Consider the following 25,811-nt stretch of genomic DNA (forward strand, 5'->3'; position numbering starts at 1 on the left):
TTGCCCTTTCCATCAGCCCCTCTGTCTCCCCTCCCACCCCCATCCCTCCATGCTCCTCCTCTTCCTGGCTGTAGAATCAATGTCAGGATAATGAAGACAGGGTATTGATCGCAGGATGCTGTCAGGCCGACTGAAAATTGAACTTTAAAAAAGCTGTGTTGAAATGAGACTGGATGTTTTGTTTCATCTTGAACATGGATTTGAAATCCTGTCATGTCACACATCTTTGTGTTATTACATGTGGTTACTTTTTCACCACTATTGACTCTTTTATATAGAGCTTCTAATAATGGAAACTGTTAATAATGTGTACATTTAATTGTTCAATACATTGACATTTAAACTATATAATCCTTTTAAAGAGACCAATAAGCATACAGTATACAGTATGTCCTTCTGTATATCTGATACTCTGATACTAACCTGGAAATTCTTGTACATTATACTCTATATCTGTATACTTGTAAATGTATTCATACTATATTTAGTTTTGCCTTTAAAATGTTACTTACTTTTACTCGACCGTATTCTCTCTCTGCTTGTGTACGGTTATTCATTTATTATATACTGTTATTTGGCTGCAGTGACCCACTTTCCTTATGGGCATCATTAAAGATTCATCTTACAGGAAAGTAAGGAAGATGCTGGTGTAGAAGAGAAGGAAGGTTTGAGTGTGTTTTCATGTTTCTCAGTTCTTGATTCATCGTCTTGTCCCTATCTGTGTCTTCAGGTATTAAAGCCAGTGGTTAGTCCAGAAGTCAACCATGGACTGGGAAACAGGAGGCTTATTAACTTTTCCTTGTCAGGTAAGCTGTCAACATCTGTTTTTTCACTCCTGCACTTAGTACCTTCAATCTATCCTCAACTGACCCTTCTCTTGACCTGCAACTCTATTTAGCAGTGTCACTTTAATATTGTCTGTGTAAAAGCAGTGATAGGCTCAAAGCACTGCCAGCCTAAGCTTATCTGAAGGCCGATGTTCAGTTGTAATTGATTCTGGTGTCAGTCCATAGTGTTCATTGCCTTTTACAGGAGAAAATGAAGTAATTAGTCCTTAAGAACAAAAAAATTGCCTTGTGCCTGAAGTACAGTATAAGGCAATGTCATGTTCACGTCACAAAGACAGAAATCAACAGTGGAGAGTTCTACTTAATTCCTCCTGACCATCAATTTGGGGGTGGCTGTGGGTCAGGAGGTAGGGTGGGTCATCCACTAATCAGAAGATTGGTGGTTCAATCCCCTTGCTCCTCCAGTCTACTCCATGTCAAAGTCTTCTTGGGTAAGATGCTGAACCCCAAATTGCTCCAGAAGGCTGTACCATCGGTGTGCCAATGTGTGTATGAATGATTAGCTTCTCATCATGAGCAGACACCTTGCATGGCAGTCTGCCATCAGCACATGAATGTGTGTGTGAATGTGGCTTGTAGTAGTATAAAAAGCCCTTTGAGTGGTCGGAAGACTAGAAAGGCTCCATACAAATGCAGTCCATTTACTATTTCCCATTTACCATTTGGTTAGAGCATGGATGGGCAACTTTGATGAAAGAGGTTTCCCCAAAATTTTCGGGCCAGATTGTGACCACCCACTAGTAGGACACAGTATCCCCATCACTGAATAATGAAAAGAACAAAATATGTACTGGTAATCATTACCAACATTTATTTTTTTCATATTCAAATGAATTTAGTAATATCATTTAATGAGCTTAAGAGAAACAAAATGTCCACATTCCTGAGTGATTTAACATTATCTCAGTGCAATGGGGTGTTAAAAATCATCATTTAATAATAGTACAAAAGTTAACACTAAGGGCATCAACAGTAACATAAAACATTTCTATTCTACCCTATTCCATGACATGTTTCAAATAAGTATCTCAAAAGTCGTTGACCCTCACCCAAGCGGATTAGTATAAAGTCTTAATGAGATACTTGTGGCCTCTCCTGCTGGCGTACAATAGACTGAATGTCAGAGTCAATCTCTGTGCATCCAATCTGCATGGGCTGGAGGTTCATCTGTCAGCCTGTTTTTTCTCTTGTGACTTGATGTGCTTCACTGTTGAGACGCTGTTCTCACAGATGTAGATGCTCCAAAACATGCCAATATGGTGGCTGAGAAAGGACACCGCAATGCAAACAACACAACGCAAATAAAAAAGCTACAATGCAAATTTAAAAAAAGGCCACAATGGAAGTGAGCAGTCCGATGATATAAATATAACATTATAACATTAATATATGCTGTGCTGAACATATGGTAATTTAACCCTAATCCTAACCCTACCCCCTAACCCTAACCCTAACCCTTTTAGGAGAACACCAACATGTTCTGTTAATGTTTTCAACAGCTGCTGTCACCATGACAACCATGACACACTCAGCTTAAAGTCACCAGTTAACATGACCACTGGTTAACCCGAAACACCCAACAAATCCAGTTCCACTTCCTTGCATTGATAGTTCGCCATCTGTAATAACAGATGAAAGCTTGTCAAAGCCTCCATGCACACTTTAAACAACATTGAAATCATTCTTGACCTTGGTAGTGTCATGCAAAGACACCAATCTCAATACCTTTGCGTGAACTTCAAAATAACTGTCAATTGCTCTTTTGAAAATGAGAAGCTGGCCAACATCCTTCACATCAGTTCTGTCATCCAACACCAAGGAGAGGTACATGCAGTCATGGACGACTTGTTTTAGCTTTTCCTTCACGATTCTGAATGTCAGAAGTTCTTTGCATCAATGTGCGATGGGACAGAGAGACTGTTTCAAAGCTCTAAGCCATCTCCAAAAGCTGTTACCATCTCTACTGCACACTGTTTCACTATTTCACCATATGACAGTAGCTTCTATGTTTTAGCAAGCTCAAGGGAAACAGCATAAGACATCTAGAGAGAGGACTCCTATGTTATTGTGGCTTTGGTAAAAAGTTTGTTTTGAGGTCAGTGATGATAGCAGCTCTGGCAGCACCAGTGTACATGTTACATGTGTCTTTGTGTGTGGTGCTGTAACAGCGACTCAAATTGAAATCCTTCATGGCTGGTTTTGTTTCCAGGCACACTAAGCACATTGGTTTGCCTTTTAAATTCTGAAAAGAGATCATATGTTTCCCTTCTTGCCTGGTACTCTTGGTCTAGTGTTTTGTTTTGGCCACTCATGTCACTCTTCGAGACCAGGCAAGACTGTAATTGCATGGCTACAGACCTCTATCGTTTCATGGGAGCGCCCTCTGTCAGTTTACAGTAAAATTACAATTGGGATCTGGTTCACATGTGGTCAAATGACCTGCTTGCTTCCTACCCCTGAGATACAAGAAATGTATTGATATTTTGGCAACTGACTCATAGGCACTGAGTGACAACGGGGGTAACATGGGTAACATGGGTGTTAAAGCCTTCATTGGAATTTTTCAGATGACAGTACCCAAAGAAATTATTTGGTCTTGGCAGAATTCTCCAATATCTCTAGAGTCAGGAACAGGTTTTTGTGTAACACCTTTATTCCATCGTGTTCATAGTAGTTTTGTTCTGTCTTCTGCATGGCCTCAATGTTTCAGAACCCTTTCTGTTCCAACACAATGGTCTGTTTGAAAAGAATGACGAGACTGCTTTTTAACACTGCTGTTATTGGCATGAACACCACCTTAAACATATGATATAGTGTCATCAAATGGTGAGGTTGAAGATTGTAACAAGCTAACCTCCTCCCTCCCATCCTGGAAGATTGCAGGGCAGAGTAATAGGTGGGCTGCAGTCCGGATCAGGACCAGACGCCGTCCTATCTGGACCTAGACCTGTAAATGATGAAATATTGAGGATTGTTACATATTGAGGATAGGATTGTTGTCTGAGCGTTTCTACTTTAAGGAGCGCAGCTTCTCCAGCTATTACGGTAAAAGTGGAGTGGCCCTCGCAAACTGACAGACCACTGTGCATAGCCAATCTTCTCACGTGACACTAATCAGCCAATCAAACTGACTGGACTGTCAGTGAGATACACACAGAGAAAAGAGTTCATATGTGTTGAGACGTTTTCTTCTAACGTTATTAGATGTGAAATTAAGTTCATGGTGTAAGTTTAAGTTTTTCTTTTTTCTATTTTCTATTTTCTAAAACTAATAACTTCATTTAAGAAGCACAATCAAAAGCTTTGGTATAATGCACTTTATTTGAAAACATTTATTTATCTTTTTTTTTTATTTGAATTCCACAAGTTGAGTATAAATACTAATAATACACAACAATTCTTATCATTATTGGATTATTACATTAATTAAAACATATAATATTTCCATTGCCCTAAAAACATGATTAAGGATGTTTTGGATATTTTTCTTAGTTGTTCACAGTGTCAAACTATCATGGACTGTTTCTGTCAATCAGTGGAGATATTTTATTCACCACTTTCTATTGTTCTTTCTTTGTTTAGTCCTGATTTTATATTGTAGCAGAAAGGTGGTTGCTGCCATTTGGCTGCATTTTTATTCACTTGCGTTTTGCATAATGCTGCTTGTGTGTGTGATGAGTTTGAGTTAAATTTGCATATTACCTTGGATCGTGTGAGAGGATCCTCCTCTGGTTGCCTCTACAACTTTAATTATGCACATACCACTTGAAATTCAATTTCAGACCCCCACCCCACACACACGCATACAAAAAGACCAAAAAAACAAAGACAAGATGACCTTGATACAGTTAAAGAAATTCAATAAAGGAATATTACAGAAGTGTCAACTACCGTGCACACTTCTCGTCACTGCATTCTACTTATTTGCAATTATGTGTAGCACTGACTCGGATTGCTATGGCAACACAAAACAGCAGATCTGTTTTGTCATCATTTCATGTCACTCATGACTGTATTTTTCCAGTAATCTTCTCTATAAATAAAAGTCCATAATATTTCTATAAAAACTGACTGTCAGCCTGACAAGTATTTCTCTCCAGCTTCAGGATCCTTGTGCCAAAGTTAAATTAAATAAAGCAATGTCATACACATACACACAATTTAAAAAAATCCTAAACTAAGACAGACATAAAAGCAGCAGTGATTAATTGATATTTATAATTCATATGGCTTGTGGGAAGAAACTGTTGCACATTCTGACTGTCTTTGCTTTAATGGGGCCATATCTGTTGCCAGAAGGCATAAGGTCAAACAGTCCATGAGCTGGATGGTGACAGTCCTTCACAATGCATCTGTCCTCATAGATGTCATGAAGGGAGGGGAGTTAGACCCCGATGATCTTCTCTGCTACAGGCTTACTGAGATCATGAGCTCAAACAACCACTTAACCCCCTTCCCTAAAAGATTTTTATAGTTACAATTTTTATCATAGCTGCTTAATCATATTTTCTAGAAGTTTTATTTAGATGGAGAACAGATTATGTTGTTGTTTCCAACTTGTAATGGAGACGTCCAGAAAAGTGTTACCCTGTTTCCCAAAACTTAGAATAAACTTATTGTAGAGGAATACTACGTTCTTGTTTTGTTTTTTAGTCAGAATTTGGGTTACATTTTAATATATTGACTCTAAATTAATTGAATCTTAAAACAATTCAACTATATGGTAGCTACAGGCCTTTTTTAATTGCATTAACTCTGAAGTAAAACTTGTTTTTTTGCTGATGATACAATCATTTACTTTGTCAGAAATGTCAGTGGTTTCTGTGACCACTTTTCTCATCTTCAAGAGAGGTCATCCTTATTTCACATGACACCATTCCTTCTTTTCTTCAGACCTCCAGGCAGTTGGTTTGAAGAAGGGGATGTTCTTCAATCCAGACCCGTATCTGAAGCTCTCCATTCAGCCTGGAAAACACAGCATCTTCCCCTCGCTGCAGCACCACGGCCAGGAGAAACGCTCCAGCGTGGTCTGCAACACAGTCAACCCACAATGGAACATGGAGGTACACACACACACACACACACACACACACACACACACACACACACACACACACACACACACACACACACACACATAGAGGAACACTTTATCTTTCTCGTGTGTATTTAGCCACCCTCGTGCTATATTTAGGAACGTAAATTATTCAAACTTCATTATCTGTATCCATATTGCTTCCTGTGTCGCCTGTGTTCTTCATCATTCTTTCCAAGTGCAGTCTTCTGTAAACCAACTAAAAGCCTCACAGACTTTGGCTTAGAGTGTCCTGCTGTTACAGAACAAGTGGAAATGAATAACTGCACTTTGAACGAAGACCAAAAAGTGATGGTTTCTTAATCATTCTCAATTGGATGGAAACTGGATGGCAGAAATATATGTGCATGTGTTCTGTTGTCTGTGAAAGGAGCTTGAAAGCAGGACTCCTGCAGCGTTTTGTGTTTCACAGACCCACACACTGTTGGTTTTTGGCACCTGATTTTGATTTAGTTTGTCTTTTTTCTTGATGTTGAACACTGGATTTTGTGACATTGTTAGTTACAATTCAGGCATGTTATCCTTTGTGATATGTTAGTCTAAGACCTCGTAGTAGATACAATTAAAAGTTTGGTGATGAAGAGTGATGGGAACATTTGTAGGATTAAAAGGGAAAAATCCCACTATTTTGAAAATCCACCTTTGAAGCTTTCACAAAGAAGTGGGAGACAGCAAACCTTTACCCAGGTGTCAGCTTTCATTCGTTTCAGCTTCAACAAATCAATGCTTTCTTCCTAATACGTGAAAAACTAAGACTAAAACTAAACTAAAACTACTTATTCACTTGTTGATTCACTTGAAATTTAAACAAAAAACTGAAAAACTACATAAAAAATACAAACTAATGAAAATTTCAAAACTATATTAACTCTGGTATACAGAGTGTTTAAATCCCTCTGACTGTTTGAATGCGCCCAGTGGCTAACTTCTGGTTAACCTTCTAACTGAAATGGATATAAAATCATTTAATTGTGCGGTTCCTCTAGACTTTCCAAATGTCAGTGGACCAAATGGGGAAACAAATCATTGTGTGCCACTCAAAATAATTATCCACCTTTTTCCAGACACCGCAGTGGTGACGGAGTAGACGGTGGAGTCTTGATGTAAGAAGGGGGAGACTAAAGCCCCAACACTCAAGCTTTAACATTCAGTGCTCATGTAACTCTGTTCTGCAGTAATACAACTGGCTAACTTTCCAGAATCCAGTTGTCATTAGAAATTCTGGCTTTTTCTCACTTCATTGTTCCTGCTTACATAGCATTACCACAGCTACTGAAGCTGGATTCACTCAAACACTGTCTGGGTTTAACTTGAGAGAAGAAGCTACATTTCTGGATTACATTATGCCAAAAATATGTGTTGAGGAAGATTTAAATGGTTGAGACTTGACATTAATTTTTATCCTACTAATAACCAACAAATATGGAGCATAACTGAAGATACTGTCTGCAGACACATACAGGTCATTGACTTTGGATTAATACAATAATAAGGTAATTTGTCCATTTCAGATATAGAGTAAATAATAGCTTCTCTTTCAATCTAGTAATCAAAGATCATTTGTATCAATATTGGATCGTTACTTAACGTATGTTTTAGAGGAGAAAAGATTAATAAAATTCTTAAATTCTTTACATAAACCCAGAACAACAGACAAGCTGCACAAAAGAGGGATGAGTGGGTGCTCCTTAGGTTTCAGCAGTGGAGTAAGAGGATCAATCTAATCCATGGAAATCATGTTTGCTTTGTGGAAAACAAGATCAGCCAATTGATTTTCTCATTTAGGACTTTTTCTTGGAAAACCTATCTGTTTCTGGAAAGTTCATTGCCAGATCAATCCAGCTGTAGACATGTTAGATTCAAGGCATGACCAAAGGGTTTTAAATATAATAACCTACTGTAGGAAGACCACAGGAATCACTAAATACATAGAATATTTAATTGATTGACTGGCCTCTGAAACTGGCTCCAGCTCCTCTTTGACCCTCTAGATAAGAAAATGAATTAATATAATAATAATTGACAGTATATTTAGCAGGGCTCAATCTAAATCTGATGACAGTTGTGGACTTTGTTCATGTTACCTGCACACTGTCCATCAAACCTCATTAACCTAGACCTGAAGAAGCAGACTAGTTTAAAAATGTAATAAATAATAACTAAAATCAGTTTCCTTCTGATTTTAGTTGAAAACGTGGTCAGCTTTCCTGTAGGAATTATTGTTACAATGATCTCATTCCATTTATTATAATGTCCTACACTACTGTGTCAGTACCACTTGATTCCAACCATTGAGGTTTATTTCCACCATTCCTTAATGATCTTTCTACTTATAACTAAGGGTTCATAGTTTCCGGCGCAATGTCATAAGTGGAACATTTAAGGTGAGTAATATCACTAATGTCAGCCCCTGCCATGTACACTAATACAGTGTTCCAGATTTGCTACTACATCATAATCAGTGTCATTGAGTGCTGCTATCATTTATGCCTGTGAGTAGCCTTCAGTGTGCTCTATTAGAACAAATCAGAAAGAAAAGACCAGTTATTTTCATATTCTAACTTTCATAGCTAATGTGGATAATAATATCCATGTCATCAAAAACCTTGTTTTAAAATGGTTTGTTCCAAATGCTCCTGATGAGATGTATGTCTTATTAAGAAACCTTATGACAGATTATTAGGGACAACATAGGTATTATACTAAACTATTGTGTTTAAAAAAAAATACTTTAAACAGTGAGATGATCATGGTGGAATTAAAACTGTCATCATATTTAGATTGTTATTATGTTAGATAATAACATCAGAGGAATACTGTGTTTTTGCTTAAGTGCATCATCAGGTTGAAAAGCCACAGACAAAGCTTTCTTTGAATGAAAACCAATAAATCAAGTTTATTTGTCACATGCTCCCATATAAGATACAATCACAGTGGAATGTAATCCCACCAGTCCATTAAATTTGTGCATCAAAAAGAGTTTAAATATTATAGGAATAGAAGGGGGGCAGTCTTAGGAAGTGACCTCATTTAGGATCCTAGTGGCCTGAGGCTTGAATCTCTTCCTGAGCTTGTCAGTGCTGGCCTGGTATATCCGATACCTTCTTCCAAACCGCAGCAGAGAGAAAAGGCCATTATCTGGGTGGTTGGGATTCTTAATGATTCTCCTAGCCTTATTCTAGCAGTGCCTGGTGTACGTATTCTTTAGACTGGACCAAGCCTATTGTATATTCAGCCCCAAGAACCACTCGTTCCAGGACCTTGCTGTCCTGTTGGGTGCTGTTTCCATGCTAGGTGGTGATGTTCCCTGTCAGGACACCCTTGATAGTGCTGGAGTAGAAATTCTGCAGTATTTAAGGGGATATCTGGAATTTCCTCAAGCCTTTCCCACCACTGATTAAGTATACAGTGCCGAGGTCAGGCTCACAGTGATGGACACCAAGGTACTTGAAGCTGTCTGCTCTTTCCACCAAGGATGTTGATATTAAGGGGGGTGTCGTTCTTCCCTGCTTCTTTCCAAAGTCCACTAGTCCACATTACACCCTTTCATGTCCAGTTGAGATAGGGTGGTGTGAAGGATGTGTGCTATGGTATCTTCCATTAATCGGTTCGGACTATAGGCAAACTGTAGTGGGCCCAGTGTGCTGGGTATTGAGGAGCAGATGTAATCCATGACTAGCCACTCAAAATACTTTATCACCACTGAGTAGTAGGTAGACATTCAGGCCTTGCATTGTCTGGCCTTATTTTCTTGGGCACAGGAATAATGGTGGACTTCCTGAAGCATGTAGGTATGACAGACTGAGCTAGGGACAGATTGAATATCATTGTGGACACTAACATCATGCTCAGAAAAGGGTGATAGGTATGAAAGGTGCACCACACCCATCCATTAATTAACCTGTGCTTCAGCTGTTTTTGCTTGATGTTCACCGATGGCCTGAAAGCAAGCATAAAAGTTGTTTCGCTCATTGCTAGAGATGCACGACTATTATTTGTATGAATCACGGAGTTGTCAAAACCTATGTGAAGATGACTATTGCAGTTGTGTGTGGTGAGCTCAAATGACCCATATTTATATCCATTGGACATTGGCTCCAGTAAGCCATCTTTACTTTGGCTGATGAAGAGTGTTTTCTCTGGGTCTGCTACAGTTAATCTATCAGGTTACTTTCATGGAATTACAGTAGAGTGAGTTATTCTTGAGAAAGATTGTTCAATACATTATAAATGTCTCTATTTGAACAGTTCTTGGTGGAGATCAAGAAATTGGAGAGACTTATGACTGATGAGACTGATACAATGGATAGGTTCGAACATTAAAACACACTTTTTGCATTATCTTGAGCTGTGTGCTTGCATGTCTCAGAATGTTCTACAGTTAGCTATCCCCCGCACAGTCTCTACTTTTTATTTTGTCCCTCGGGAGACTCTATACTCTGGAAAAAGAAAGTGGCTTAGAGTTGAGTGGATGCTGCCAAGAGAGACACTGCATTAAATCAAACAGCTTCCATGTTGAGTGGAGCTCAGCTTGCTTGGCTGTAATGCACAATATCACTCTAATGGGTGTCCATAGCATGCTGGCTCAGTGAGCATACTATTCATACTGTGTACATATACCATCCTGGAAGGTACCTTTAATGGAGTAGAATACTTTATGAAAATATGTTCTATAAATAGTGATGATATGATGTAGGATATTTGATATGATATGGATTGATTCATTGTTTATTGATGATCCACAGAATTTTACTCTTGACCAGTCTAAAAGTTGTTGTAGGACTTTGGACATGGAATCATCTGTACATTTGATTTAAACTTTAATTAATGAGGTAATCTCAAATATTGATCCAGTCCAATAGTGAGGTACAGGCCTCAGAGAGAAATTGTCATGCATGTCCAAATGAAATTAGCTGCAGTTTGTTAATCGAGCTTCTATCGACTTCATGTCTAGACTTTAAAAGCTTTGTGTCCAGAAACCATATACATTTTTTTAGTGTCTTTTACTTCTTAAATTCAGTATGCTTCGTCCCCTCAGGGGACAATACACTGGCCTAATGGTCATGTTTGCAATTGGATTTTTCTGTGAAAATGAACATTTTGGAAATTGGTTCTGCAAGAAAAGCCTGTAGAGTTGCAATGGATGACCTACAGTACGAATGGAGATTGAATGTTAGCAAAGGTTCAAAGAGGTTAAAAATAATTAATCAGTGGATGCTCGAATTTCATCTGAGTAATGTAATTTTATCTTTCAAATCAAATGGGAATAACTTGAACCTTGAAAGTATTTGAATGAATAGGCTTACATGATGTGTAACTATATCTTGCACTGCTATTAAGTAAAGTGCTCAATCCTTACCCCACAATATAACCCAGACAATGAAATGTCCAGAAACTATTATGACATTTGGGGATTTGTCCAGTTGAATGAGACCAATGGTTTTTTTTTGGTATGTTCAGTTTGGGCAGATCTGAACTGAACTAGAAAAAACACATCAAGACAGTTTAGTCTAAATTTTAATTACAAACAAATTCTACTGGTGCTAGTGTAGTATGCCTTCTTGATATTTGGGCCAATATGTACAGTATATATTCTCATTCCCGCCCCCCGACATATCTGACCAGAGGAGTGAATGTTCTCATGTGGCTTTTACTGTGCATTTTGGTTTGCTTGAATTTTAAGGGTGAAAGGAAATAAAAACCAGGCAGCAGTTACAACATCTCCAGCCTGAAACCAACGCTGAAGTAAAATCATGTGTAGTTCCACCAACAGCCACTAGATGCTCCAACTGATTCCCTTTCAAAATGCACCTTCTCTCTAGAAATACCAAGTTAATCAACATTTTTAGTGAGTCATCATGGTCTCCATTACTAAATACAGACCCTCTAATGAATGTGCTGATGGTCATGTTAGAAATGATTGCTTCATTGATAAGATCTGAAGACTTATAGTAGCTTTGGTGTTGATTGACAGTTGGCTCACCAGCTGCTCTCCCAGTCTCAGTGACTCACACTGAGTTTAAAATTTCTTGGTTATGATACGAGATTAAATTAATAAAATGTGCAGTATTCTGTGCTCCCAGTAAGCTAGTGTTAGCTTAGGTCTGAGATAGTGGAATATGTTTCTAGAACATAAAAAGCCGACACCCTGCAGTCTTTATTTGGAAGGTCCTGGCTCTGAACGGAAAAGATGATGCCAAACATAAGATGCAACTCTGGGCTTCAAACCGGCTCCAATGAAACCAGCGGGTGACGTCACACTTCACTACGTCCATCTTTATATGCAGTCTGTGGTCCAGAGTCTACTGCTCACAGGAGGTCAGAGGAAAAAACAGGTTTTAAACAACCACACTGTTGTGAGAAAGAGTAATCAGGCAGAATAAGTGAAAACACCCATATGGGTTCACCGTATGTGTGTAAGTCCTTTTAATTTCTGAGGATCCTACACAGGAAATGCTTGGTAGCCCACAGTCACACGCCAACAAATAGTTAAAAGTACAGGAAACTCACTACATCCATATTTTATGGATGATTCTGTGGGGAAAATGCAAGTATACTGACTTATCCACTGATTCAGACCAAAGCTATCAACACCCTTAGTCACAAAGATGATTATCTACAAACACTGTTTTTATAAACAAAATGTTGAAATATAATATTAAATCTAAAATAGTGGTGGGAAAATTGCCCATGACCCATATCTCAAAATTGTTTGGCCCCCTTAATGACACTCTTCCTTTTTGGCCTGATAAAGCTCTACATGTTCACCTTTTCATACATGCATTGTAGATGTGACATGAATATAAAATCAAGTGCACCTCCCATTGAAAATGACCTTTACTACTGTATAAAGATCAATAGCTGCCACATGGAGGGAGGGCCTGTGTCATGTGTCACACTTTAGCTCACACTGCTGATTGGAGAGTGTGTCCTGCTTCCGTTATCTACTTTTTTGCATGTAAAAGATCAAATCATTTTTCTGAACATCCCCAGCTTACAGTTCATTACAGTAGTGCTGTAATTATGTCATTGTGTCCCAAAGAACTGAGCCCGCTATACATGTAGTGCTTAATAATAGAGAAGCCAGCTGCTGTAGCTGTGATCCTGACTGAAGAATCATGTACTCTGAAGTGATCTTCATACTTTCTCTCTCTCTCACTCAGTGATACTGACATCAATGTGTCATGCTTCCTGTAATGTCAGGCCAGGAAGGAATAGAGGTAAAGGACACAAAGCTGTAACACTAAAAATATTTTTTTCTTGATTTTTTCCAGCTGTATTGGCCTTATATCCATATAGTTGTAATTTTAATGAGATGGTACACTGTACCCACAAGAAACTCAATACAAGTATGTAACCATCATAAAAGCATGCAGCCCATAAAAAAAACTAAGCGTACATACCAGTGTATCATATCGATTTATGTGTACCCTTTAATCCTTCTGTATGATAAAGGCATTCACAATCACTATTTTATGATCCAGGTGAACATTTTATAGATTATGATGATTACAACATATTTGATTGCTGACTTTTACATTTTTTAAATAAAGACAGGTACATTTCCATTTTTGTAAACTGAGGGTCACATTAGGAAAAGTCCAGCTAAAATAAATATGTATAGGGTGTTTTTTTACAGCTGTCAAATGTAAAAATGGGTCAATTTGAACAGTACTGTATGTAAGAGTTAAATTATATATATAACACTCTATATAATCTCATATTAAAGTCATACTTGTTAGTTGTGGCAGTGACAGCCACTCTGTAGACTTAAGCATCAAGCTGTGATGGTGGAACTTTTAAAACATGTGACAGTGATACAGATGGTCAGTGAAATGTGTCCAGTACCACCCCTCCCACCCCCAAACACACAGGTTGACCCATACCAGGAACTTAAAGTCAGGACATCGCTGTCTCTTGTAAGTTTCTCTACTTTATGTACAAGTATATTGGTGGAATACCCCTTTAAATAATGCATGGTCTTTTTCCCTCCTGTTTGAGCACACATATGATGAATTGTGTGATCTATTGAGAGCTGCTCTTAAATTAGCGCGTCTTATTCTTCACTTTCATGAATCAAAGAGCTTTTTTTTTTCTTCTTTAAAATGTCTCTCAGCTTCCCTCATGCCATTCTTTTCTCTTCTTTTTCCTCCCTTCCTCTTATTCCTCCTATCCTCTCACGTCTCTCTCCGCTACAGCTTCATTTCACTGCTCTTTCTACAGATGAACACGTCTGCTGCAACAACACACACTCTCTCCTCCTCCTCCTCCTCCTCCTCCTCACCCTCACCCTCCTCTCTCTCGTTTATTGAGTTTGTCCCGCACCCCTGCACATACACACACACACACAAACACACACTTTTGCTCTGTCGGCTCCCTTCTGGCTCATCTTGTAAATTATTCAGTCTGACTCCTTTTCATCCTCCTCCTTTATCACCCTGCACACTGATTTCCCCAGCCCAGCCTTTCTTCCCTTCCCCTCTTCCTCATTTCTCTCCACCTTCTCAGCCGCCACAATGTCACCGCATTTCATTTCATCCCAATGCAACCAGATGCATTTAAAAAAAAAAAAAAAAGTATTTCAATGTGCTCCGTCGCTCATTTTTCTTCGTCCTCTCTTTCCCCCGTTTTCCTCCATATCTGTTTTCTTTTTATGTTTTTTTTTCTCTGCTCTGAGCAAAATTGAAAATTAAATATCACAAACCCATTCAACACATATTTACAGTCGGCCACATCAGGGTAACCAAATACAGACAGTGGAACGCGCACACACACACACACACACAGAAGTTAAAAACACTCGATTAGTTTATTGGTCATGTTTCTACTCAGTTAAATTCCAGCCTGTGAAAACACAATGTCCTATGTGGAAGACGTTTGTCAAGTCTGTGAAAGTAACTCTAATGATGTCATAATGATGTCATCGGGGGTTACCTCAACATTTGTTACAGAAAGTAACAATGCATGTGTTTTCTAACCCCTGGGAATACACACGATAAATAAAAAAATACTTTACAAGGAAAATATTATCTGATGCCGTTAAACCCAACAAGACAGGATAGCTATTAGAGTAATAAATCTCACATCATAGAAACACCCTGAGTCTGCTTGGGGCTTGTTCTGTACCCCAGCGGAGCCCTGTCGGGTGCCGTAAAGAACTGCTTCAGACAGGTTCCCTAAAGCACCACACTCACATGTTTACACATTTATGATGCTATAAAAATACCATTCATAAAGGTTCTCACAGCTCTATGCTCCGAATGTTATGTACAATAAAATATGTACAGAGTAACATTCATTCTCACCACATCAAGCATGGAGTTCTGTTACATGGATAGGTGTAGAATCACTAACCAAAAAAGTGTTGAGGAGCTGCTTGTGCACTTAAGGTGAAGGTTGGTAAAACAGTAGATGTGACAGCATAGAGACACATTTAAGCTAATGGAAATAATGCAAAGGGTTAAACCATGTTTATTAGGCCAGCTGGCTTTGGCAAACAAGAAACAGTTTAAAGCTTTTATTAGAATTGTACATGGGAATATATTTATGGTGTGGTTTGTACAGTGTAGTTATTTATGATTCGTTATGTTTTCACAAATTCTTTCTGAAACCAGAGCCAATATGTGGAGAACCATTTTTGTTGGTCTGAATCACTTTGTAGTTGTGAAAATGAATTCCATGCATAAACATTATTAGTATTCAGACTTTGTTCCAGCTCCAAATCATTTAACAGAGCTCAGTAGGCCTCCCAAAGTCAAACAGGGATGTGTACATAACATGAACAGAGGTAAAGGATTCACACTTTTCATATGTTGTATATACACAATGATTAGTTGATTGAATCCAAATACTCATAAAACATTAAAAAAAGTTGAAATCACCCAGTTCATAACTGGATGGATTAAGCATGAATGCAATCAAATGCACACATTAGTGCTATTGTTCCTTTAATGCCACATAAAAATACTTCACCTATTATGCTGGAAATCTATATGTGATATCAAGGGAAATATTTTCTATTAACTCGCATCTTATGTAAATATATTATTTATGTAGCACTTTAAAAAGCAAACAGACTTAACATCAAAGTGCAGAAGCATTTACAAGCATGAAGAGATCAAAATTAAAACAACAAAATTTAAGCACAAATTTAAATCTCAAAGAAATCAGATAACAAGTAAAACAGATTAAACACTCACATACTGTTCAGGGTCAAATTTCACCCATTTTTTCATTTAAAAGCAGTAAATACACTCTACTATATTTGTTCAAAAATCCAAAAACATACTGTTGCATTCATCGCATTTAATATAGTTCATGTTTTTTCTCCATAAATAAGAATTGTAAAAACTGAATAATAAAGTCTCTCAGCTTTCTGAAAGCTTCATTAAGGATTCATCTCACTTATAGTCTGTGACTGATGACGTATTCATGAATGATTTGTTGTGCAGAAATTTGGTGGAGAATTTTGAGGGGGAACTGTGAAGAGTCTGAATATGAACAGTATGTGTTGGTTAAAAGAGAAAAGAGAATAAAAATGAGTCTTTATATGCATTTTAAAAGTATGAGCAGACAGCTGAGGGGCCGCTACAGAAAAGACCCCAAGCCTTTTTATTTTCATGAGCAGGGCACTGCCAAGTCCCAACATGCTGAGGTGGGAGGATCTGAGGGGTCTGCTGGTGTTTTAAAGGGCGAGAAGTTCTGAAATATATATAGGAGTGAGACCATGGAGGGATTTGTAAATAATTAGTAGAATTTTGAATGTTATCCTGTAATGAATGGGGAGCCATTGTAAGGATGCAAAGTCGGGGGTGATGTGGTCTCATTTTTAGTAACCAGTCTGTTCTGGATAAGAAATGGTAAATTGTAAATGGAAAAATGAGTTAAAATAGTCCAGTCTAGTACTCTTTCTAGGTCGGAGGGTGAGAGGAAATGTCTGATTTGGGAGATGGTTCTGAGTTGGAAAAAGCTGGACATGTCAACGAAATGTACCTGTTTATTGAAGTTTAGATCACTGTCGAATATAACACCCAGTTTTTTGGCATGTGGTCTGATGTAGGTAGAAATACAGTATAATGTTGGATGAATGATGGGTAGTCTTAATCAAGAAAAGGAGTGCATAAATTCCAGGTGTCTTGGCTTCTTTAGCTTAATCTTAGCCTTAGGGTGCTTTCACACCACTAGTTTGATTATTTGGTCCGCACCAGGCAGTAAAATAGTTACTATGTAGCATACAGGCTACATACACCTGTATGTAGCATACAGGTGTGGTCCACGTTCACACCTACAAACAAATCAAGATTGGTCTGATTGACGTTCCCTCATCTTCCAGTAGGTCGGAATTTGGTTTGGAGTTAAGCGGACCAAGACCACCTTGTTTTGGAGGTTTCTGTCCGCTTGATTTAGTGCAAACTTGAGTGCGATTGATGCTTTCACACCAACGAAAACGAACTGTACTAAGAGCATTGGGTCTGAATGGACTGTTTAGTGCGCAGCAACTGCTGTTGGTGTGAAAGCGCCCTTACTTTGGTTTTATTCCTGACAGTTTGTAAGCTCTTGTGTTCCTCATGTGTTGCCCATGTCCTCCTCAGACTGTTTACCCCTGCACACCTGTTCACTATTTAGTCTCATTAGCCTTTCCCTGTTTGTTGCCTTCTACACCTTTGTTGTTTTCATTGTTAACCAATCCTTATGTTTCCCTCCTTTCCACTGCCCATCCCACTCAGCTGTGTCTTCTATGATGAGTTCCTTGTGTATTCATACCTGTCTGAGCTTTGAGATCTTGGTAAATATATCCTGATGTTCGCAGCTGTTTTCTGTTTTTTTGGCTCCTCGTGTTTCAAGGGCAGCATCACTGTGGATATTCTGGGATTATAGCTGCTAATAGCTCATACAGTAATTTGAGCCAATATCCATTTAAGCATTTACAACATTTTTGATAGCAGAAAAGTAAAACCACGTCTCAAAGAGCTTTAAGCTGAATTAACTGTCTCCCTCTGAATTTTGTTTTTGGAAAGAGTGGGGGGGAAAGGCGCTGGAGGGATTTGGACAGTTAAAGTCCTAGACACTAAAGTAACTCTTAAGAAGCTTGGACTGCGATCAGACCCCTGCTGAGAGAGATGAGGTGGCGGAAGGGGGGGTGATGAGTTTGAGTAGGAGATTACTTATTTCATCAAAACTAAAACTACACACATCTCTAATTGACTTGGAGAAAGAAGAATAAACCCTAATATAAGCTCTGGAAAGATATCTTAATCCATCATAACGCTGTAGCTTGAGTAAAGGAGACCACGTGTTGGCAGCTGAGTATTAGTAGATGGAGCCTTTCAAACCCAAACAGATTTAAAAAGAGATGAACATGCTTATTCTTCGTGAAACACTATCAACAAAAACAGAACATTAGAAATCGCACAAAGATGGAATTTACTGCAGGGTTTTGTGTTTAGTGGTATTACTGTGTGCAAGGCTGCATAATGTTGAATCTGATAATCCCATGAGTAGATTGCCTTGAGACTGACTGAGCACATTCATTCAGCCCACATGGTGAATACTTTCTATTTTGGATTCTTCATGAGTAAATTTAATAGGCAGATTTACCATGAAATGACATGCATATTTATGCTAGCCCTAAGCTAACCCTGCTCTAACAAAATACATCCCTTGGTGTTAGCTTTTTAAATTACTTTTTTAGGATATTAAAAGTCTACACACATTGCAGGAAAGACCTTTCTCTGTTCTAACCATAAATCTGAGTTTAAGGTATGACCATACTTCATTACATCAATACTAGTTAGGAGCCAAGCACTCTTGAGGGAGCTAATGTTGCGTTCCATTTGTACTCGAAAGTCGGAATTTCCGATTTCCTAGTTATGCCCTCTGAAGTCAGATTTCCGACTTGGAAAGTTGAATAAACCTCACCAATCATTGATGGTGCATCAACAATCTGAAAGTTGTAGTAATATCCTGTTTATTAGTAGTTTTTTCTCATTACAGTCTCATCAAATCAGTCGTACACACAGCACTGTCCAACATGTTGCTACAGTGATTGTATGTGCAATTTTAAAAACAAGGCAGGCATCATTGTAGAGTCTGAGATATAGATTATACTACGAATAATGTACAGTGGTGATATCTGTGAGGCTTTTCCTCCATAATTTTAAACGCTACTTCCGACTAAATACCTGCAAAACTAATGATACGCTTATTGACCTCCCGTGTACTTTGCGTTCCAAGCTAATTAGTCAATCTTAGCATTTAAATCAAAGCACACTCACAGAGCTGTTAGCTTTTCTATAGACTCTTAGTCCTGTCCAATATTTAACCAACCTATACATTAAACTGAGATTAGATTGTCAAACGTTGACTGAACATTTTCCTGTCGCAGTCAGTACAAACACTTTGTCTTGGTTGTAAATCTAAATGTATTCTTGTTGAGCTACATTTCGATCGCTACAAGATAGGGTTGCCCCAAACTATTTAGTATTTAATGTCCTCCTAGTCTGCTGTTGAAAGCTATTTGAGCCCAATTAACTGGCAAACAGATGTGAGCTAACTGTAGCACATATGCAAATATCAAGCATCATCCCAATCCAACTACACTGACTTATCTGTGTTTCTCTGTTTCTCCAGAGGTTTAACTTTGTGTCTCTGCCCACTGATGTGCTGGAGATCGAGGTGAAGGATAAGTTTGCCAAGAGCCGGCCGATCATCAAGCGCTTCTTGGGGAAGCTCTCGGTCCCCGTCCAGAGGCTGCTAGAAAAACACGCCATTGGGTAAAACACACACGCTGTACACACTCATGCAATATTTGGGTTGTTTGAAGTTGAGTGCAGTGGGACTGTGTTCGTCATCAGTCCAAATATTACTCTAGTGCTGGATGATTCAGGTCTGTAGAGGTGTGGAAGCATTTCCCACATACACAATCCCACACTGGCAGTCGATAAGATAAACCATGTGGGTGGTTGTTTGAATCTCAAGCGATCATCTGGATTGAAGTATGATTTCATTAGCTATCTGTACATATCCTGTTCATGCTGGTCAAAATAAATATTGCAATGACTTCTATTCTACTCTGTCTGTCACTGTCTTCTTCTTCTTCTCCGCAGGGATCGGGTAGTGAGTTACACTCTGGGTCGTAGGTTGCCTACAGATCACGTCTGTGGGCAGCTGCAGTTCCGCTTTGAGCTGGCCTCCTCTATTCACCCAGGTATTTAACACATCTCTCCTTCTAGCAGCCTGGACACATATTCTCTCCATCCTGCATTTAGCCTTAAAGAAAGCTGCTGATATTTACAGGCTGTAAAATCGTACTTTCAAGTAATCTCTCTCAGCAGGGAAAAACTGCTTTGAAGCTCTGGGAATGGAAATATCCAAAATATATATTTCATTTGGTATTAGTTGTGCAAGTACAGTGCCTATATGGTATCTTTTAATATGAAAGTGAAAACAAATGTAAAATGAATGTTTGCATAAGTATCCACCCCATGAACAGGACCTAAATCATCACTGGTGAACCCAGTAAGTTTTAAAAGACACATTATTATTTAACCCTCTTGTTGTTTTATCACCCAATTCTGTGTTAGACCTTTTTAGCCAACTTCATTCTAACTTAGGTTCTACACAGATTTTTGGAAATGATGGTCAATAGGCCTCATTTAAATGAAGTTATACCTCATTTTTGAGTTAATGCCTGTTGTCCTCCTGGGTCAAAATTGACCCCAGGACAGGAGAGTTAGATAGAAAATCACCTGTGTGAGGACAGAAGGTTCAATAGCATATAGTATAAAAAACATCTGTGTAATGGAAAATTACACCCTTATGTTATTATCTTAAGGTTATATTATGTTAGACTTTGTGCTCTCTGCTTCCCGTGAGATAATGTTCCATACAGGTATCATCACTGAGCTGAGCTGTGGGACTCAGTCATTGTAACTTACACTTGTCATTATACAGAGGCAGAGAGGGAAAGTTCAGATAAGGATTCAGCCTCCACCTCTTAATTCTCAGCAGGGACTGAAAGGAACCTCCCTAGAGATACAGTGAATTAATTAAAACTACCTGTTCGGGTGACGAATATGAGATGATTGTGGTTGAGGGATCCCCATTTCAAATATGAACTGGTTACTGTAATACAACTCAGAAACACACAACTCCCCCTCTGTGAAATCATCTGTAAATTTCCATGACAACCTGTATCTGGTTAAATATAACTGTATCTGGAATGTCCAACTTTTGATGAGAAATACGAGAGCAGAACCTCCACCGTGAAGATGAAGGAACACTCAAAGCAGCTCCTTGACAATGTGATTGTCTCGTATCCATTCCCTGACTCGTGTTTTTCATTTTGGAAAGACGCTGAAAATCCCCCCGGAGTGCAGGATTATTGATGCAACAATAATTGCTTCATCACTTTGTAGTTTTATATGGGAGAGTGACTAGACACCATGTTATATTGCACATAATCATAAACATAGTGTACACAACATGAAGCACGGCATGAAGCTTCTCTGCAGCTCTGGAGGGTTTGTGAGGGGAAAAAATGAACCTGATACAGTCTGAGAGAAACAACTTGGGACATTTGTTTTCCAGTAAGACAGTGATTAGGCCAAGCTTAACGCCATGGCTTCAAAACAATAATACTAATGTCCTGAAGTGGCTCAGCCAGAGTCTAGAATTTGCTCATAATCTCCATGTAACCTGACAGGTGGAGCAGTTTTATGAAGAAGAATGAGGGAAATTGTCTAGATGTGCAAAGCTGATTATAGTCTTATTTACACACTTAATGCTATAAGTGCTGGCAGAGGTGCATCTACTGAATACTGACATGGAGAGGTGTCTTCTATTTTATAAACATAAATATTTATATATAGATCTGATTTCACTTTTTCTGTTGAGCTGTGCCATATTAAATCTACTTAAAACAATGAAACATGAAATAAATGGGAATGAATACATTTTTATTAGCAATGTAATTCTAGAAGATGTATTGAATGTTATGTAAGTAATGGCCTTGTTCAGTATAATGATGTAATGTAAAGAGGATAAGAGTTGGGCTGGATTCACATGGTGGTGGTGGTGTGTGTATTGCGCTGGTTAAACAGCTAATCGCTTCACATCAATTAAATAACATCAATACTTGAAGCTAATTAACTTGATAGTGAATAGAATAGGATAGAATACAATAGAATAGTTTTTATTGTCATTGTACATGTACAATGAAATTGAAAGCGACCCACATGGTGGGTCAGTTAAAAGAAAGTGCTTATAAAAGATAGTATAACTATAAAAAATAAAAAACTTAGTACTAAAACTAAAAGGAAGGTGAAACACATAATATACAAAAACAAGACATTCCACATGCTGCCATCATTATTGCACAATTTCCCTTAATATAAAACAACAAAGTCAACAAATTTTACATAATCAGGTTTTCGGGGCATTTAGAACAGTTATGGCTTTTACATAAGAAATGTTTTTTAACCTTCTTATTGTCCTGTAAAGTCTGCCTGATGGACAGCTGTTCAAACTGTGGGTCACATGACTTGAAGTAGATTATTTGGATGTATCAGACGCATATTTAATGGACTCATATCTTCTGCTGCTCATTCAGGTTGATGCCGTTTCAAACAAACGGTTTTTATTTGAGCATGAAAGTCTGTTATCAATCATGAAGTCAATAGTTTGACTGATAAATCTTCACTCAAGGTTCACGTCCACTTACAAGGTTTCCCCCAGTTTTCACTCACACTCCACACACTTGTTTGTAGCCATTGATTTATTGATTTTATTTCCCCACCAGGCACAGAGGAACTGCCCGTAGTGAAACAGGCGAGCTTCAGGCGGCCTTCAACAATCAATACAGCTACTGTTAATACTTTCAGAACATATAAACAGAAGGATTTGTGTGATTTAAACAGCTTACACTTCACTAAACACCCCAGAGAAGGACAAAAATAGAGTTGGAGCATGCAGAAAGTGCAGGGCGTGAAACATGTGTGGTATAACACATATAACTTTTTTCTTTTTTCTTTTGTGAGATACATACAGTATCTCACAAAGGTGAGGGGTGTACTCACTTTTGTGAGATACTGTATTAGACATACATATTCACACATACCAACATATCTGTGATAGGTTATCAGCTGATGATGGGTTGGGCTCTAATTTGTATAGCACTTTTCATACATGGTAATGTAACACAATGTGCTTTACATAAGAAAAACAAAGAAACAAACAACAAGAAAAGACTCAATAAAAACAGGAAGTGAGGAAAAGTTATCAAAACTAATAAAAAAATAATGAAATGAAATAAAGAAATAATAAAACAAAGTCACTATAAAATAAAGTAAGTGGGTAAAAGCAAAAATCTGAGGAGGGGTAAAAAAAGGAAAATATAGATTAGAAGAAGACAACTGAGAGGAAATGTGATGAAGTAAAAGCAGAAATAAAAGGTGGAAAACTATCAGTTAATAAAATAGAATAAGAAAAAAACTTTGAGTAGAGTTGTCCTTCATTAAGAACATTGTTGTTTCCTCAGATGATGAGGAGGTGTCACTGGTCATAGAAGCAGCCTGTCCTGAAGCAGAGAACGCAGCAGATGTGAACCATGCTGCTGATGATGACACTGTGAGTGTTGGACCTGACATGCCTGATCTCCCTCTGGATGCTCCAGACGCTCCTCCCGACCCTGAAACGTCCGCGCTGCCGGCTCCCATGGCCGAAACCTCAGCCCGCGACGAGGAGGAGATCCAACCCGTTGTGGAGGAGGAGGCTGAGGCGGCGACGGAGGTGGAGCAAGCTACCCTGGAGGAGGAGAGCACAGTGAGGGAGGAGCCACAGTCTGCTGAGCCCCAGGTGGAGCAGCAGCAGCAGGAGGAAGAGGAGGAGGAGGAGGATGAGGGTGCAGCTGAACAGCAGGAGGAGAGCGCTGGAGCTGGGGTAGAAGAGGGAGGAGGGGAGGAGAGGCAGCAGGTGGAGGAAGAGCAGGTGGAGCAGAGAGAAGAGGGTGTAGAGGAGGAGGAAGGAGGAGAAGAAAAGGAGGATGGGGAGGAAAGTGAGCCAAAGCCAGACTCAGCAGCAGAGGCTACAAACGATGAGGCTCCTGCTGCTGAGGCTCCAGCAGAGGGAGGCACCACCTCCCAAGAGGCCCCTATAGAACCAGCAGGAGGGGCCCCGCAGGAAGTGACAGACGGAGGAGAGGAAAGAAACTCCGGCCCATGCGCTTGCCAATCCCTGTTCACAAACTACAACTCCCACGGGCCCTCGCGGCGTAAGAACCGCCCCTGCTCCCTGCCCGTGTCAGAGCTGGAAACGGTGATCGCATCGGCCTGCGGAGAGCCGGAAACGCCGAGATCCCATTACATCCGGATTCACCACCTCCTCCACAGCCTCCCCTCGGCCCAGCAGAGAGCTCCCAGCCAGGAGGAGGAGCCTGGGGAGGGAGAGAATACGAGCACTACTCAAGACAACACCTCCACGTCACCAACGCTTAAAATCTCCAAGGATGGAGAGGAAGAAGGGCAAGAGGAGGAGGATGAGGAGGATACAACCCAGTCTCCCTCTCAGGTAGGAAGTAAATACATACACATGAAATACCCAAAACTACAGTGATGCCTGTAACTGACACCATCAGATTCCCATTTTCATAATAGAATGTATCCACATCAACTACCAATAATGTAAAAATGCTTAATTACAAGTAAAAGTCCTCAGCATAGTTCAAGCTCAGTTACCACGGCAACTTCTACAGTAAAAGTACTGCAGTATTATGAGTGATGCAGTATGCAGTATTACAGTAAAAGTACTGCAGTATTATGAGTGATGTAGTATGCAGTATTACAGTAAAAATACTGCAGTATTATTAGTGATGTAGTATGCAGTATTACAGTAAAAGTACTGCAGTATTATTAGTGATGTAGTATGCAGTATTACAGTAAAAATACTGCAGTATTATTAGTGATGTAGTATGCAGTATTACAGTAAAAGTACTGCAGTATTATGAGTGATGTAGTATGCAGTATTACAGTAAAAGTAGTGATATATTATTATATATGACATCATTAGATTATTAATAGTGAAGCATCAGTGTTAGAGCAGCATGTTACTGTTGTAGCTGCTGGAGGTGGAGCTAGTTTACACTACTTTATATACAGTTAGCTAGTTTATACTACTTTATATACAGTTAGCTAGTTTACACTACTTTATATACAGTTAGCTAGTTTACACTACTTTATATACAGTTAGCTAGTTTACACTACTTTATATACAGTTAGCTAGTTTATACTACTTTATATACAGTTAGCTAGTTTATACTACTTTATATACAGTTAGCTAGTTTATACTACTTTATATACAGTTAGCTAGTTTACACTACTTTATATACAGTTAGCTAGTTTACACTACTTTGTATACAGTTAGCTAGTTTAGTCCAGTGGTTCTCAACCTGGGGGTGGGGCCCCTCCAAAGGGTCAGCAGATAAATGTGAGGGCTGGTGAGATGATTAATGGGAGAGGAAAGAAAAAAAAACTAAGTTGTGATACACAAATGTGTTTGTGGAGAAATAAATAAATAAATGTAGTAGAGTAGAAAGTACAATATTTCCCTCTGAGACGTAGAAAGTAGCATCACATGGAAATACTACAGTAAAGTACAAGTACCTCGAAACTGTACTTTAGTACAGTACTTGAGTAAATGTACTTAGTTACTTTCCGTCACTGACAACTGAACCTATTAACAAGGAAATAACAGAAGGATATAATAGATTTTTGAGCACTAGAGAAAGGAAATACCTCAGAATGAGCAGAGGTTATTTAATGAATACATTTTTAATGTCAAACATAAAGCTTAAATAAATGCATCACATAAAAAGT

The 25,811-nt window shown here is 38.8% G+C and overlaps 1 protein-coding gene across 1 annotated transcript in view; it reads left to right on the top strand.

Annotated features, from left to right (window-relative positions):
- LOC128382244 (E3 ubiquitin-protein ligase HECW1) overlaps positions 1-25,811 on the top strand; it is a 67,072-nt gene that overhangs the window by 12,795 nt on the left and 28,466 nt on the right. Inside the window, exons 5-10 of the mRNA XM_053342235.1 lie at positions 731-806; positions 5,742-5,911; positions 19,573-19,715; positions 20,049-20,149; positions 23,480-23,874; positions 23,914-24,507. Of these exons, the coding sequence (XP_053198210.1) occupies positions 731-806; positions 5,742-5,911; positions 19,573-19,715; positions 20,049-20,149; positions 23,480-23,874; positions 23,914-24,507 (1,479 nt within the window). The remainder of the gene's footprint in view (positions 1-730; positions 807-5,741; positions 5,912-19,572; positions 19,716-20,048; positions 20,150-23,479; positions 23,875-23,913; positions 24,508-25,811) is intronic.

The sequence above is a fragment of the Scomber japonicus genome, chromosome 21, assembly GCF_027409825.1.
Source record: "Scomber japonicus isolate fScoJap1 chromosome 21, fScoJap1.pri, whole genome shotgun sequence".
Taxonomy (NCBI): domain Eukaryota; kingdom Metazoa; phylum Chordata; class Actinopteri; order Scombriformes; family Scombridae; genus Scomber; species Scomber japonicus.